The following is a 17643-nucleotide window of genomic DNA, read 5'->3' as shown; positions in this document are numbered from 1 at the left end:
TGTCCCTGGGCGTGTCCCCGGACCCATCCCGCGTCTCCTCAGAGTTCCTCATAAATGAATGGGAGAACAATCCCCACCCACGTCCCTAGGGTCTCGCGAGGAGTGTGGGGGTTCAGGAGGCAGAGGCGGAATTCCCAGAGGGAGCCTTCGGTCTCGGCCTGGTTGGTGCGGCAGATGTCGGGCCAGGCCCGGGCTAACCCGGAAAGGCCCGAGAAGCTTTTTCAGGTGAGTTCTAGTGATTGGCAGCCCAGGGGGGAGGGCTTCGGGTGACGGCTGCCCCGCCCCCTCACGTCGGGCCTGTTGGCGCCAGCCTGGGGGAGGTGGGCGGGTCCCGGGTTCTGCGGCGCCCATTGGGCATGGGGGGGAGGAGGTGCCAGGGAAGGCCTAGGGTCCCGCCCCCGGCTTTGTGGCGACCAATGGGAGCGGCTCGTGGGCGGGGCATTGGCGGCGTCGGCGGAGGTCGGGCGGCTGAGGTGGCTGAGGTGGCCGCTGAGGCTGAGGCGGCGGGCGCGGCCGGGATGGCGAAGAGCCGCGGAGAGAACGGGCCGCGCGCGCCTGCAGCCGGGGGGAGCCTGTCGGGGACCCGGGAGAGCTTGGCCCCGGGTCCCGACGCCGCAGCCGCCGACGAACTCAGCTCTTTGGGCTCCGATTCAGAGGCCAACGGCTTTGCCGAGCGCCGCATCGACAAGTTCGGCTTCATCGTGGGCTCGCAGGGCGCCGAGGGCGCGTGAGTATCGCCGGGGCTCGGAGCCGGGGGGCCGGCGGCCGGGGGCGGGACCCGCGGGGGGTCCTCGACGCGGACAGAACCGCTCTCAGAAAGGACAGACACGTCTCCCTTCCAACCAGGAACAACCGACCCCTTGTCTCCCTTGCTCCACCCCCACCTCCCCCCCAGCCGGACTGACCCACCCCTAGGAAGGGCCGACAGGGCTCTCCTCACCAGTGCGGACAGGTCGACAGATACCTGTCCCAACCCCAGCGCTGCCACCCTCGCCTTAGGGCTGGCTGACTCAGCCAGCCCCTGACAGGCTCACAGGTGACCGCCCCTCCCCCAGCGGGCTGCTATTCTCCATACCCAGCCTCCCATGAGACCCACAGACGCCCTTGTCTCAGCACCCCACTACCCCACACTTCAGGGGGACACCTTAGGCAGACTTCAGAGGGACGGGCTGCCCTGCCCCTACCGCACTCCGGGACAGACTGACCCTCACCTCAAGACATACGGACCTCTGGATGAATTGACATTGGTCAGCTCCCTACCACGTTGGGACAGACAGTCCCTTCCCCTCATGGAAGCGTCAGAGAGTGCCCCCCTCTCCCCCCTCAGAGGCAGGTTTCTCCCTGTCACCAGCAACAGGTGAGCAGGCACTGCCCCTTCCCAGTAGCCACAGGATGATGGTACCTCACCTCCAGGACAGACTGTCACCTGTCCCTGTGTATGCTGTGGAAGCATGCACCTCCTCTCCAAATGCAGACTGTGGGGCAGGCAAGGAGACAGCAGGGTCCCTGCTCATAGCACACCCCGACCCCACACCCAGGCACCCAGCTGGCAGGCAGAGCAATGTGAGGCAGTGGAGCAGCACCTTCCCTCCAGGCGGGGTAAGCTGAGCAGCCACAGAACTCCCTGAGTCCAGTCCTCACAGAGATCATAGGTATGGGTTGGTGATGCCCTTAGGAAAGATGGACTCCAGACCCCACTCCCATCCCAGCTGTCCTATCAGGCTCTCTTATGACTTATGGAAGAGCCTTAACCATCTGTAAGATCCCCACCCCACACCCCATAAAGGTCCCTTCTGGGATTTTCCGCAGTCCCAATGCCTCACATTCACCAGGCCTCCTTCTCCTTTGGAGAATTGGAGAGAAATGCAGGCCTCTCCCCTAAGGAGAGTTCTCTTTTACCCACTGGATCTGTCTCCTCCAGCCTCTTCCTACTTGCTCACAGCAAGCTAAGGCTACTCCAGTCCAGGACTCAGAGAGCACCCCTTATTCTGATCCTTCACCCTGACTTGCAGCTTTGTCACAGTTCCCCAGGGATTAGCTTGTGAGAACCCAAAGGGTACTTAGGGTATATTTTTGAATTGAAGAGCAGACACCAGGGATCAGGGTCCTGGGAGGCATGAGGTCTAGAAAAGTGGGAAAGGAGTTCCCAGTTGCATATGTGGGTGCGTGGAAGGAAGAGCTCAGATTTGCTGGTGAATTCTGGGAGATAAGAATTCCTACTCCATGCTTATCAGGCAGTTAACCAGGTATCAGGGTACAGAGCAGTGTAGTATAGTGGAAGAAGGCCAGATTTAGGAAGAAATCACTCTTGCTGGCTTTGTGACCTTGGGCCAGTTCCTGAATCTCTGAGCCTGCTTCTTCACTGTAAAGGGAAACAGTAATACCTACTCCCAAGGTTACTGTGGGGATTAAATAAGATCAAGCATTCGAAGGTGCCTAGCATAATGCCTGGCTCAAGTAGTGGCCCAGGAAAATGTTGTTTCCTTTCTTTTCCTTCTAAGGGTCTGAAAATTGATGAGAAAATGAGGGCGTACCTCTGGTATTTGTGGACAGAGAGGCCCCAGTGGAAGCACCTCCCTTTGGCTGTAGTCCCCAGCCAAGCAGCCAGGCATCTGTCTTTCCCACCCTCCAACCGCAAACCAATGACACCGTCTGCATAATTGGTGTCTGTAGCGCTGGGGCTGAGGTGTGATTCCACGTCCCTTCCTCTCTCCCTGCCTCACTTTCTTGACCCTGTTGGTCAACCTACAATCTCTGAAAGCTTGGATGTTCCCTGTATAGTTTATATTGTTGTTCAAAAAAAGCCAAAAGTAAGTCCCTGCTCAAGGCCATAAAAGAGGAAGTTATGGGAAGTTTCAGGGTGACTGCCCTGAACCCAGTCTCGTGGTTGAGGGCTAGGAGACCATGTGCTAGCCCAGAGAAGTGAAACATTAGCACTGATGGCTGCAGTGGAGATGGCAGGGACTCTGGCTCCAGATTAAAGGTCTGTTTCAGCCATCCTGGGCCAAAGGTTGTCTCAAGACTATCAGTTTTGGCAGTTGCCAGGGGTTAGGGGGATGGGGGAAGAAAGCAGATCAGAAGCTACCTCACTCAGGTGACTGCTAGGTACCTGGCATGAGTAGATCATAAAATCATAGACTGTTAACGCTGGAAGGGATCTTACGAGTTTGACTAGCTTAACCCTAACTTATTATACAGATGAGGAAACTGAGGTCCAGAGAAGAGAATAACTTGCTTAAGATCACACAGCACAGGGCTTCCCTGGTAGCTCAGTGGTTAAGAATTCGCCTGCCAGTGCAGGGGACATGGGTTTGAGCCCTGGTCCAGGAAGATCCCACATGCCACGGAGCAACTAAGCCCACGCGCTACAACTACCGAGCCTGTGCTCTAGGGCCCGTGAGTCACAACTACTGAGCCCACGTGCCACAACTACTGAAGCTTGTGCACCTAGAGCCCGTGCTCCGCATGCAACAAGAAAAGCCACCACGACGAGAAGCCTGTGCACCGAAATGAAGAGTAGCCCCCGCTTGCCACAACTAGAGAAAGCCCACGCACAGCAACGAGGACCCAACGCAGCCAAAAATGAATAAATTAAAAAAAAAAAAAAGAAACATCACACAGCACATTAGTGTCAGAACCAGGACTTGAACCCAGGGTTTCTGACTCCCCAGTCAAGACTGTTTCCACTGCCTTTACCACCCATTAATATGGCATATGGCCCCAGCAGTAAATCGAGTGCTGGACAGGTAGAATAGAAGGTTCCTAGAAGAACCTGTCTGCCCTCACCTTCCCTGGCTCAGGTCAGCACTTTTGACTCCCTCAGCAGTGTGGGAGGCTAACAGGGATGGCCCAGCAAGGATAAGGCTGTGTTGTCATTACCACTTCATTAGACTGACGAGCTTCAGGACTGGAACCAGGCTTTTTTTTTTTTTTTTTTTTTTTTTTTGTGGGGGTGCCGCGGCTTATTGGATCTTAGTTTCCTGACCAGGGATTGAACCCAGGCCCTCAGCAGTGAAAATGTGGAGTCCTAACTACTGGACCGCCAGGGAATTCCCTGGGACCAGGCTTATTCACTTTTTCCTCAGGCCTGCAGAGAAGTAAATGCTCAATTAATATTTATTTATTGAGTGACATTTACCAGCACACATTTCAAATCAGGAAGCTGAAAGTGAGCTTAGAGATGGCCATTCTCATATGGATAGGTAAACTGAGGCCTAAGAGAAGTGATTAACCTCACCTCTTCAGTCAGTTAGGAGCAAAGCCAGAAATTAAACCCAGAACTCCTGATTCCCAGCCCTAGGCCTTTTCTACTTCACCTTGTCCGTCTTTTTTTTTCTTTTTTTTTTTTTTTTTGGCTGTGTTTGGTCTTCGTTGCTGCTTGTGGGCTCTCTCTAGTTATGGTGAGCCGGGTGGGGCTACTCTTTGTTGTGATGCGTGGGCTTCTCATTGCAGTAGCTTCTCTTGTGTGGAGCATGGGCTCTAGGGCATGCAGGCTTCAGTAGTTGCAGCATGCAGGCTCAGTAGTTGTGGCTTGCGGGCTCTAGAGTGCAGGCTCAGTAGTTGTGGCTCGCGGGCTTAGCTGCTCTGCGGCATATGGGATCTTCCCCGACCAGGGCTCGAACCCGTGTCCCCTGCATTGGCAGGCGGATTCTTAACCACTGCGCTACCAGGGAAGTCCCACCTTGTCTGTCTTTTGAGCCTACTCTACAGGAAACCTTTGCTGGGCCCACGATGGTCCCTGCCTGCCCTTGAGCAGTAGCCAGTGAGTGGGGAGAGGCAAGAGAGCAGCCAGCCAGTGAAGGACCCTGTGGTGGCATGGGCACAGACAGGAGTGCTGGCAGCATTAGTTCTTTTGGCTTGGCTGGCAACTGAGCTGGTTGTTGAAGCCCAGGAAGGACCAGAGGAGAAGAAGTATCCTCAGCAGGGAAGGGTGGGAGGAGTGATGTTACCATTCCTATCACTTCAGGGTAGGAAGAGGAGACCTGTTTGTGGCGGAGTGGGGGGTCCCTTCTGAAGCATAGAGGACTTGGTCAGGAAGGGAAAGAAGGATATCAGTTGGATACCGGGTCTCTGCCCTGAGCAAGATGGCCTGAGAGGGGTGGATCCCTGACCTCCCTTTCCTTTTCCTATGTGATTGCCAGGACTGGCCTCCTGAAGCTGGAGTTTCCCACCCAGCTTCAGTCTGCTCAGTGCTTCAGGCCAGATAAGGTGAGGAGCTATGCTCTCTGGGGTCCCGTGGGTGTTGGCTTCCTGTTAGGGGAGAGAGGGATCTGAACTGGGCCCAGGGAGAAACATCTGGAACAGCAATATTGTCTTTTGCTGATTCAGTTTCCCTGTCCCCTGGGCCCTCCACTACCCATAGCCAACTATGGCAGCCCTATGACTTTGAAAATCTTAGAACTGGCTTAATTGACATCCTGATAGTTTGGTCTGTGCCAGTTATTGTTGGGCCAGGGCCCTCCTGACAGGCCAGGGCCTGCCTCCCCGCTTTTCCACCACCTTCTCCAGTTTGTAAGTTCAGAACATCCTCTTTTCTTGAGCTATTACAGTTTCCAGGAGAGTGTGGAGCTGGCAGTGGAGTGGTCCCTGGGTAGCCCATCTGGAAAGAGACAGCTGCACATGTGGAACCCCAGTCTATGACTCTGGGCCACAGATCCTTCATTTTCTCTCCTCCTTCTCTTCCTCCAGTTTCAAAGGAAAATCCGGTTTGGTAGCCCTGTGGGTGTTCTAGGGCCTCAGACAAGACTTGACTTGGTGAAGGAGGGGGCCAGCACACCAGCTGCTGCCCTGGGAAGGTGCCTGGGTGTCCGCCTGCTAGGAAATCCTAAGCTGTGGGAAAGAGATAAAGCGGTGGGACCTGCTTGATGTTTTGTCCTCCCAGCATCTGGGTCTGAAACAGGACCTTCAGGGGGCCGGTGAGGCCTGGCTCTGGTTCAGCCTCGCAATCTGTTTACACCACGGTTGGAAAAGAAGGTGCTCTGTGCTCCCTCCTCACCTAAGCTCTGGAGTCTGGCTGTTTGTGTGACCTTGGACATATTGCTTCAGTTTTATGGGCCTCAGTTTCTCACTGTGAAATGGTTATGATAATACTGACTTTGCAGGGTTGTTGTAAGGTTTAAATGAGCTGATGTTTGAAAAGAGCCTGACAACACCATAGGTGTTGTCAGTGAATGCTCAATGAATGTTCTACCTCCTCATAGAGACTGGAGTAGCTAGCGGTCCTGTCTTTTCATTTCCTACTTTCCATCTCTGGCTGTGATGATGAGCGTCAGTGAGGTCCATCCACTGTGGGCAGGAGTGAACCCTAACCCATGGTGAACCCTTACGTTCCCCTGAGAGGGGTGGTTATCCCATTTTGTAGATGAGTACACTGAAGTTCTAAGAAGAAAGCGCCCAAGGCTTGCCAGCTGGTAAATGGAAGAACTGGGACTAGAACCTGTTTCTCGACGCTGAATTCAGTGACTAAACCTTGCTAAGGTGGAAGCAGGCAGGGCACCAGGTGCTCACCAGTCCCTGAGGCCCCCATACCCAGAGCAGCAGTTAGCAGGAACCTGGCTACCTCCCCATCCCAGTGTGGAAGGCAAGGCAGGTCTCTCAGTACAGTCGAAGTCCATGGCCAGCCAGGCCAGAGAAAGACCCAGTGAAGATCCTTGGGGAGGCCCTGGAAGCCTGGCCAGATCAGGCCTGTTCTAGCCCTCCCATAGGCCAGAGTCTACACTGCTCTTGACCCCAAAATACTGTGTAATGACCATCTGACTTTGATATCCAGTGTGTGCCTTTTGGAAGAAGTGTTTCTTTGTAGGTAAGGCAGGGATTATGCACCCCATACAGGTGAGAAATCTGAGGCTTGGAGAAACCTTACAGTTAGTTAACAGTGGAGCCAGATTTGGGAGGGATCCCAGATCTTCTGACTCTCAGCCCATTGCTACCACAGCTACATGGACCTGCCCATTCTCTTCCTCACTCCAAGCCAGTTGAACCTCAGGCCAGGATGCATTGCCCACCAGAGCAGAACCCAGTCGTCATCCACCCATTGTCAGTGTCCTAGCTGATCACTCTCTTTATCCTGCTGGCAGCACACCTGACGGGGAAGAGGCCTCCTTTAGCTGCTTTGTCTGCCCCTGGCAAATCTGCTGCTCTCCTGGGCCCAGGGAGGGAGACCCTGGCAGGGAGAAAACTCCTGGCTGCTCTACTGGCAAACCAACTCTCCTGATGCTTGACCTGCTTAGAAGCCCCCTTTCCAGGATTTTAGGGAAGCTGCCAACTTAGGCTTTCCTTTTCTCATCTTTCTCTTTCCCTTCTCTATCCCACCCCACCCTACTCTATTCCATGCTCTGTCCAGTTCCTCAGAGGCTGGCACAGCTTACCTCTTCTCTGCTCTTCATGTAGGGAAGTAGGCAGCAGACTCAGGAGCCTGGGAGAGAAAGCCAAGGCTTTACTTTCACCAGTTTATCCATCTTAGCAGTGAGTTTATTTATTTATTTATTATTTTTTATTTTTTTATGGTACGCGGGCCTCTCACCGCCACGGCCTCTCCCGTCACGGAGCACAGGCTCCGGACGCGCAGGCTCAGCGGCCACGGCTCATGGGGCCCAGTCGCTCCGCGGCATGTGGGATCTTCCCGGACCGGGGCACGAACCCGCGTCCCCCGCATTGGCAGGCGGACTCTCAACCACTGCGCCACCAGGGAAGCCCTATTTATTTATTTTAATTTTTTTTTTTTTGCGGTACACGGGCCTCTCACTGCTGTGGCCTCTCCTGCCACGGAGCACAGGCTCCGGACGCGCAGGCCCAGTGGCCATGGCTCACAGGCCCAGCTGCTCCGCGGCACATGGGATCTTCCCGGACCGGGGCATGAACCCGTGTCCCCTGCATCGGCAGGCGGACTCCCAACCACTGCGCCACCAGGGAAGCCCAGTGAGAGTTTATTTATCAAACATTTATTGAGCCCCTACTCTACAAGCCTCTGTGACTGGGACTAAGGATACAGAGTTGATCAAGACATCTGTGTCTTGTAGACCTCAAAGCATTCACAGACTGGTTGGAAAATAGAAGCACAACCAAATCATTACAATGTTGAGCAATAAAACCTGTAATGGAGACATGTGTTTGCTCTGGGAATATATAGGAAGAAGCAGCAAGCTCCATCCATAGGAGCCCAGAGAAAAGACGTGGCATTTGATCCAGGCCTGAGAAGGAGCAAGGAAGGCCATTCTGTTGTATGGGAGGGGGACCCGTGTGCAGAGTCCCCCCAGAAGCCAGCTGTTTGAGAAATGTGGTGTGCCAAGAGGTGACAAGAAGAATGGGAGGTGGGAGGATGACGTGAAGCAAGGGGAGGGTAGCAAAGTAGGTTGGACAGACTGTGACTAGCCTTGAATGTCAGACTGAGGCCTCCTGTGTTTCATCAAGGTCAGTCTGGTGCTGGCATGGAAGGTGGCATAAAGAGGAGCTGAACCACAGGCGGTGAGAGCAGTTGGGAGAGGTTGGGACATTGGGCTGCAGAGAGGCCTGGAAGAGTCCTGGAGCTATGAGGATGAAGAGGTCAGCAAGCAGGGCTTGGTGCCTGATTGGCTGTGTGGCCTGAGGGGAACTGGGAAGGCTTTGGCCAAGCTGAAGTGGCCCTAGCCATTCTGGGGCCTTCTGACCACAGGGAAGGAAGGCCATCTGTGGCCTTCCTTTGAAGCGGACAGTGGGCTGCTGCTGACTGTGCTTTGTCACAGCCCTGGGCTCCCCAAGGTGCCTGGCATGGCTGGCACGCTCAGGGCACATCAAGGGTTTCTTTGTCTCTCTCCAGTAGGAGAGTGGGTTTGGCCTGGTTGGGAGGGGGTGGAGTGAGTGGAACTGAGCTTTGAGGTCTCTGCCCAGTAAACATATTGGATGGCAAGGAAGGCTGCAAGAAGGGCTAGACTCCTCTCCAAGGAGAGAGGAGTAAGGCCTGAGGGCATGGACAGCCTACCTTAGGGCGGTATGTAGCTGGGGAGGGTAGGTTTGGGGCTTTTAGGCGCAGCCTAAGCTGATCAAGGGGAGGCAGATGGCAGCTGAGGCCTGACTTCATCTCACCTTTATTCTGTTCCTGGAGCTGGTGCCTCAGCTGGGAGGTGGAAGCAAGTCCAGTGCCTATGAGAAAGTGAACCCCTCAGCCCTTCGGGGCACCACCAGCCATTTCTCAGAGATGATTCTGGCTGGATATGTGGATTTAGGCTAATATGGGAAAGGTTTCTGAACCCAGGGGTCAAGGTGCCAGTGCTGGCTCCACCACTGCCCCTGCTGGTGTGTGACTTAAGCACGTCCTCTCACCTGACCATGGGGCTAATGCTCCCTGCTTTTCATCCAGCACATACTACGTGTGCAGCCATGTGCTAGGGTCTGGGGACTTGTTCCTGCCCTCCCAAGACCTAGAGCCTAGCAGGGAAGTCAGACATTCAACAGCAGATAAAGGTGTGGTCTGTGTACAAAAGGATTGTGAGGATCAAATGAGATAACTGGATTAGGAGCATGTGTAAACAAACACTGATGAACAGGGATCAGGAGACCTGAGTCCTGGGCTTCCCTGGGCCCCTAACTAGCTCTGCGACCTTGAGAAAGTTGCTTAATCTTTCTAAACCTCAGTTTCCCCTGCATATAAACTAAGATAGTTTTAATGGGTGATGTTGAAGAGGTCTTCTGCTTCTAACATTCTGAGACTGACCTTGGAGTATATGAAAAGGGCTTTGAGAAGTTTTTTGTCAGGTACCACACAAGTGCAAGGGGTCGTCAGGGCACAGCCCAAAAGGCCAGTGCTTCCAGCATGCTCTGTTCCTCTTATGAGAGGACCTCCCTTTGTTCAGACCAGTGGCCCTCATGTCTTTGGGAGTGCAGTCAAATCAAAGAATGCTTTGATTTGTCTAGCTCTTTGTTCTGCAAAGTGCTTTCTTTCTCATTGCCTTGCAGTAATCCTTACAGGAGCAATGGGAAGTCAGTAGGGTAAGTTTTATTTTGCCCTGTTTACAGACAAGGAAACCTAAGCTGAACGAGTAATGGAATTGTGCCTAGAAGCCAGGGTTCCTCCTTCCCAATTTTCCATTTTACCAAAGCTTGTTGCCACTGTGTGGCCTGTCCTCCCTCTTCCTGTCCCAGGCTTAGGACTTTCAGTCCAGCCCCAAGTGTCTACACTTCTCCTAGTAGGCTTCTCGAGTTGTTTTTGTTGTTGAGTTCTTATAATGGATGGCGCACTTCCTGTCCCAGGTCTCCACACACAGCCCCTCACATATACCCCAAAATAAGGCAGGAGCAGCTGGGTAGTAAGGGGCTCAGGAACATAGTATGGAAAACTCTTGTTCCTCCTCTTCTGTGTGTCCAGAAGCCATCTTTCCTAGCCAGCCTCTTTTGGAGGATGCTGTATATTTCCGTTTCCTCTCTGTCTTGGTTTCACAAAAAAGGAGAAACTAAATTTGGACCTGGGAGATCCTGGGTTCAAGACACCAGCAGACCTGACTTAAAGCCCTGGCTCTGTCACTTTCTAGCCATGTGACCTCTCTGAGTCTGTAAATGGGCCAGGTGGTGGCATTAGGAGAGGGAACTGGCCCCATGCCAGTTATGGTTATGAGTATTAAGGGAGGAAATGTTGGTAAAGCACCCAGCACAGTGTGTGCCACAAAGTAAGAGTTCATTGGTACATGGTGGCTCTTATAATTCAGGTGTGAATTATCCTCTAAGGTTTACTTCAGACCTTTGGCATAATGGTGAGAGAACAAGGCAGTGTGGGTGTGAAGATCCAGACTTCCTCATGTGCTCTGCCTACCCACCCTTGGACCTTGGGGGTAAAACGGGAGCCAATCCCACTCAGCTAGTGGTCTTGAGCTTTCTGTCCTGCCAGGGCAGGTTGGGAATCCCCCAATCAGTTCCTCATTGAGTCATTTGGAACAGAGCCCTCAGGTGACCCTGACTTTGAGGACCCTGATGCGAGGGCCTGATCTTCTCCTTGGTCTGTGAAGATAAAGCAGAAGTGAGAACAAAAGTGGGTCTCCTGAAAGATCCAATTCAAAGCATGCAACTGTAGGGCTGCCTGGGGCCTCTGCCCTCTTGGGTAGTGGCAGTCACTTGGGGAAGGAGTAAGAGTTTACTTCATAATTACCACCACCCTCCTGTGTTCCTTGTAGACTTTCATCCTTGGTTTCCTGTCCTGCCTCTGAGTGACCCCTTCCAACCTCCCAGCATAGTCACATGGTAATGCCATTTCACAGAAGAGCCTGCATGGTGAACCATGCTTTCACCAATACCACCTCATTTAACTCTGTGAGATATAGTTATTATCATCATAATATCCATTTTACAGAGGTAGACACCAAATCCCAGAGTGGTAAAGTGACTTGCCAAGCATCACACAGTATATGGCTCTGAGGTCACTAAGTTCCAAGCTCCCTGGGAGCAAGGCTTGTGCTCACCCAGCCTAGTGGATAGCAGTCAGTGCCAGAGTTGAGTGACAGAGCAGAAGAGCAGGGCCCGGGTACACCTCCCAGAGCTGTCCTCTGCTCACCCTGGACATTGGATAGTCACTGGCTTGCTGAAAACCTGAGTTTCTTCATCTGCAGAAGCGGGGGGAGGTGATAATTAGAGGACCTATTTCATGTGCTTGTTGTCAGGATTAAATGAAATAATTTAAGTGTTGAGCGCCACGTCTGGTCCATAGCAAGTACCTGGTAAGTGTTATAACAAACATTCAATTATGTTAATTGAATATAGAATTATAATGTTGTAAAAGGCCATCATCAAGCACATCTGAGCTCAGCCCTGTGCTGGGCTTCAAGGAAGATCCAGAGCTGGTATCAGGCCAGAGAGGGAGTGCCCTTTATGAAGCACTTTCTGTGCTTGTTCTTTTCCCATCTGATCTCAAGGTAGAGGATAGTATTCCCATCTCAGTGGGGAGAAAACTGAAACTCAGAGTGCCTGAGGTCACAAAGCAAATGAATCTGTCAACACACATTTATTGAGCACCAGCTAGGTACTAGGCTCTGTTCTAGGGCCAGGACACACCGTGGAGAGTGTGATTGGCAGAGCTCTGTCCCCCAGGAGCGCACCTTCTCGTGGAATGCTGCCTCAGCGGAGTGGACAGTCGAGCTGGAGAAGCCAGACTCGCTCCACTAGACTGCTCACATTCCCCAAACAAGCCAGGCCCTTTTCCATTCACTTGTGCTTTCTCATACTGGGTCTTCTGCCTGATGTGCTCTTTCCCCTTTCTCACCCTGGCCACTTCCTGTCACCCTTCAAGGACCATCTCAAAAGTCAGCTCCCCTTTAAAGCTTTCCCTAACTCCCCCCACCCCCACCCTGAGGGCTTCTTGCAGTCTCCTAGCACCTTCTCCCCATCTAGTTTTTCTGTGATAGCACCTCTGTGTGTGCTAGTTATTTACTCACCCATCTTGTCTCCTCTGCCAGATTGACCTCCCCAAAGGCAGGGACTACATTTTATTCAACTTTGTAGATTCAGGGCCTGGAACACAGGCTCTAGAGAGATGTGTATGGAATGTAATGAGGTGCTGATTGTGTTCTGCTCCTGGAGTGGTTAGGAAAGGCTTTGTAGAGATGAGAGGGTATTCTGAAGGAGGCCTCAGAAGATGAGTGGGACTGAATTAGAGTTGGGGGAGGGGTGAGGGAGGGCAGCTCAGAGAGAGGGCCATCTAGAAATAGGGCTGGGAAAAAAGAAGGATGTGTAGAGGGAATAGGAAGGCCTGGGAGCCAGGGCCTGAGGTTTCTGTTGAAAAAGGAGGGCAGTAGGGAGCCTTGAAGGAGTCTTGGCAGAGATAAGCAGTGAGTCAAGACTGATTTGATAAGATCTATCAATAAAATTTAGCAGTTTTGTAAGGATGGGTGAGGGGGGCTGTAATTGAGTCATGGGGGCCCCCAGGTGCCCACAGTGAGATTGTGACCTGAGGACCCAGTTGCCGGTGGGGAATTTCAAGTAGTACTCTCTGCCCCATAGGGGTGGGGGGTTGGAGAAGGGATGTCTTCTGTTGCGAATAGTCTCCATACCTCTCTGCATTTGCCAGGGAGAGCTCCCCTGGGAGTTTTTGCTAAGGTCTGTGCCTTTCCCTAGCTGAGTGGGGGTTGGGGAGGGGGATTCCTTGCTTTTTGGAGCCAGCAAGGCCGGTGCTTAAAGGAACCATTTCTTGCCTCTGACATGGGGGGGAGGGTGGGGCTGTGCAGAGCGGAGAGTTGGGCAGAGGCCCATGGCACTGAGGCCAGAGAAGGGTGGAGAGAACCTGTTTACCATTGTGCACTGACCCAGGGCTGGAAGGAGCAAAGCCAGGGAATTCCTTATGGGAAAGGGAGGCAGGCCCGGAACTAGCTTGTACCAGGAGTGGGGGAGAGTGAAGCAAACCAGACTCTCTCTCTCACCCAGACAGGGAGCCTGGACACTGCCCTACCTCCAAGTCAGGGGTTGCCAGGCCTCAGGAGGGAGCACCAGGCTGCTGCAGACCATCTTCCTTTTCTACCCTGACTCACAGCGTCGCCTTGGGCAGATCACTTACCCTTTGGTCTCCAGGCTTCCCTGGCTGTCTGGGGAGTGGGTGGACTCCTTAGGTAACCTCACAGGCCTCCCAGCCCTGACCATCGGCCATTGGCACACCACCAACCCACCCTCTCTTGATTCCAGTTTCCTGTCATTGGTTATTATGGAGCTGGCATAAAAGCTATTTATACTTTGGTCATTACCACCTCTTAGGTTAATGAACTCCAGAGGTTGTTACTGAGTGTGCAAAGTAGGTCAGCCTTTTGTTTATTCTCACTTCTTTTTCCAGCTCTGGGTGGGAGAGGGGAGCTCCCCCATCTCTGTTGTCCCTGGATCTGTGATTGCACATCCATTTCCCAATTTTCTGCACTTTCATTTTGCTCACTCTTGCCATCTTAGCACAGCGGGTAGTGGTTCTCTATTTTACTGGGTGATAAAGGAAAGAGAAGGGAATGTAACAGGTATTGAGGCCCTGTTACATGTGGATCACTTTATATTTATTGGATAGTTTAGTACTCAGTTGGCAGCCTCTACTTCCAGGCTGTGTAACCTTGGACAGATTATTCAGCTGTGCTAAGCTTTGGTTTTCTTGTCTATTAAGGAGAGATAATAAAAACTACTTCCTTGGGGACTTGTGTGCCTACGTAGTGCTTGGCAGAGCTAGTACAGAGCGAGTGCTGGAAGTGTATCAACTCTTACTGTCTCATGTGGTCTTTACTGCTGCCCTCTGAAGGGGTGGTATTGCCCCCATGTTACAGGTGGGGAACCAGAAGCTCAGAGAGTGGAGTAGTCACAAAGTGGCAGAGCTGGGTCAGAAGCCAAGAGTTACAGTCTATGTGTCACTGAGTAAATGACTTAATCGCTTGGGGCCTCAATTGCTTCATGGGTAAAATGGGGATAATTGTGCCCTGCTGCGTGTGTGTATGGACCAGTCAGATGAGAAAAGGGATGTGAAAGTGCTAGGTAAGCTGCAAATACCAGTCACCTAAAGCTACCATTAGCCGGCCACCCACCAGGCTGGGTCCTTATACACATCTATTCTTCATTTAGGCCTTATAAAGTATGAGGTATGTGTATGGTCCCACTTGAAAATGAAGTTGAGACTTAGAGGTCTGTCTCCCAGTTGGAGGATCTGGAATGGAAACCTAGGTTGGTTGGCTTCAAGGTCCCCACTCTTTTTACTCTCTCCCACACTCCACCTGGCCTTCCCGATGATTGAGATGAGGAGGATCAATCCTGAGGTCTGTGACCTTGGGCCTTCTGCTTGGGCTGGTTTAGAGAGTGAGGCTTGAAGGAGGCAGTTACACTGGTTCCTTGGGACCAAAGTTTATCTGACACCTTTAGATAAAGGGGTCATGGGCACAGGCACCACACCTGGCTGAGTCTGCCAACCAGAGGGGCTGAGGTGTGCTTGGGTGGAAAGTATTGATACATGGCTGGAAGGACAAGGCGGAGAGAGCCCAGGTCTTGGGTAGCCTTGGGAACTGGTCTTCTACCTCTGAGCTCTTGGAAGTTTTTAGCTTCTAGGTTTGGGGAGAAGGCTAGGGAGCCTGCAGAGCCTGGTGTCAATGGAGTGTCACTGCTGCCTTGGGCCATGGCATGGCACAGCACAGCTAAGCCTAGCTCAGCCTGAGAGCTCGACAGAATCTGGGCTTAGTCACTCTCTGGCTGCCCACTTCTGTCTCCTCTGTGCCTCTCTCCCTTAGGAGGTGGTGGCCGAGGGTGTGCTTGCGAGCTTTGCCCATCCAGCATATTGGCCTCGCTGAGCATTGCTACATAGGGGCAAGCCGCTCACTGAGACAGAACACTAGAGGAGGGTTTAGACTGTCTCCAGGGGTTTCGGGGCCAGAGACAGAGCTCCACAGTGGCACCTGGAGAACAGCCTGATTTCCTCACAGCCTTCCCAGGGGAGTGAGAAACAACACATGAGTCACTATGGCAAAGGAAAGCCCTGGTTTTGCCACTTAGTAGCTTTGGACTTTGCCCAAGTCATACAATCTCTCTGACTGGGTCAAGTTTCTCATGGGTCTAATGGAAATAGTAATTAATCTATGAGGATCTCACTGGGCTATTAGGGGCGCAAATAAAATTGCTGTAGGCAACAGTGGCTTGTAGCCCTGAAGGCAATACAGATGAAAATAATGTCATGGAGAAAACCAGGCAGGCATCTGTTGAACACCTGTGAGGTACATGGTGGGAGTTACAGACGTTCAAGACCCAGTCCAGTTAGGGAGGGACAGTGCTGAGCAATATGACCAAGTTGTAATGAAATGCTCATTTCAGGCTATGTCTTGATTCATTAGTGATTTAGTGCTGAAATCAATTTTAGGGGATTGTGACAAGCATTAAAAGAAGAAAAAAAAAGAAATAGAATAGAATATAGGGCTTCCCTGGTGGTGCTGTGGTTAAGAATCCATCTGCCAATGCGAGGGACACGGGTTCAAGCCCTGGTCCGGGAAGATCCCACATGCCGCGGAGCAGCTGAGCCCATGTACCACAACTACTGAACCTGCGCTCTAGAGCCCGCGAGCCACAACTACTGAGCCCACGTGCCACAACTACTGAAGCCCATGCACCTAGAGCCCGTGCTCCACAACAAGAGAAGCCACCGCAATGAGAAGCCCGCGCACCACAGCAAAGAGTAGCCCCCGCTCACTGCAACTAGAGAAAGCCCGCGTGCAGCAACGAAGACCCAACGCAGCCAAAAATAAAATAAATTTTAAAAAATAAATTAATTTTTTAAAAATGAATAAAATAATATAAAAATTGAACTGAAAATATCCAGTGCATTAGTACATGTAATAGTAAATTGTTTCATAAAATGTATTTTGGGTGTGTGTGTGTGTGTGTGTGTGTGTGTGTGTGTAGTCTCAGTCTAAAATGTATTTCTTACTGGGAGTTTCAGTTTAAAACCTTTGAGAAATGGTGTTCTAGGTCAGGATGAAGGTCTTCAGGTTGGAGGACAGCCAGTGAGATCTGGGCAGGCATGGAGGCTGCGTAGAGGCTAAGGGCTTGATCTTTGCAGGCAGGAGCATGGGCTGTAGAGTGAGGCAGGCCTGGGTTTGAATGCAGCTACATGGCCTTGAGCAAGGCACTGAACTTTATTAAGTCTTGGATTCTACTTCTGGAAAATGGATATATATAAGTGTTTTGGAAGATGTTGGTAAGTAGTAAATGATGTACAGATGGTAACTCCTATTGCTGCTGTTATTGTTGAAGTTGTCATTTTTATTATTATATTGTGCCCTGAAAGTATTGCTGTGACTTGGAGAGGGGAGAGGAAAGGGCATTCCAGGTAGGGATGGGTGGGTGACAAGGGATAAGTACGTGTATGCCTGGTGTGGGGCTAATCTGGCTGAGAATTGTGCAGCCTTAGAAGGGGGTATTGAGATTATAGATAAAGATACCAGGAAAATTTGGGGGAATTAAGTTTTAACAGTAAAAACTTCAACAGTAGGGGTGGCTTTACCTAGAGGTAATGAGGCCCCATCCCTGGAGGAGTTCCAGCAGAGGCTGGGCCACTAGAGACTGTTCTCATTAGGCTCTTTTGGTTGCAGAGACTCCTTCAGGTCACCTTAAGGTCAGAGGGGTTTTCTGAAAGGGTGAGTGAAACTCTCAGACCTGAAGCATCCCCCATGGGCCATGTGGTTCCTTAAACTGCCATTTGGTCAGTTTCCCTGTCACTGGAAACTGGCTCATGCTCTCCCCCCACTGTTAGGAGGAAGCCACCTCAGGGCCTCTACACCATTATGCCATTTGCAGGGATACCCAGACCCCAACTCCATCTCACGGCTCCTTTCTGGGCATCTTTTGAGGGTCAATTCACAATGCAGGCCATTCAATCGTATAGGGAAACAGCCTCAGAGAGTGCAAGGGACTATTGTAGAAGGGATTCCTATATCAGACAGCAGTCTGATCAGATGCCTTCTGAGATTCTGACTGACCAGACTGAAGGGTATGTGAACCTTCTGATTTTTTAAAAAATGGGTAGCCTGCTGCTTTTCAGACGCACATCCTGTATGTAAAGAGAAGTTTACCTGTAGTTAGAGAGCATGTAAAGTGCTGAGTGCTCCGTTCAACCAGACCTCCAGACCTCCAGTGTCTTCCTTCACACCCTCTCCAGGTGGGTTAAACTCCTCTGCTGTTGGAGGAGAA

General features: G+C 51.9%; 1 protein-coding gene across 1 annotated transcript in view; it reads left to right on the top strand.

The window, feature by feature from the left end:
- Window positions 1-438: 438 nt before the first annotated feature.
- TBC1D10A (TBC1 domain family member 10A) overlaps window positions 439-17643 on the top strand; it is a 30580-nt gene continuing 13375 nt past the window's right edge. The window contains exon 1 of the mRNA XM_081251656.1: window positions 439-727. Coding sequence (XP_081107782.1) covers window positions 519-727 — 209 coding nt within the window. The 5' untranslated portion in view covers window positions 439-518. The remainder of the gene's footprint in view (window positions 728-17643) is intronic.

The sequence above is a fragment of the Mesoplodon bidens genome (assembly GCF_964165515.1).
Source record: "Mesoplodon bidens genome assembly, chromosome: 13".
In the NCBI taxonomy this organism is placed as follows: domain Eukaryota; kingdom Metazoa; phylum Chordata; class Mammalia; order Artiodactyla; family Ziphiidae; genus Mesoplodon; species Mesoplodon bidens.
Note: the sequence above shows the minus strand (reverse complement) of the source record. Positions and strands in the feature narration are given on the sequence as shown.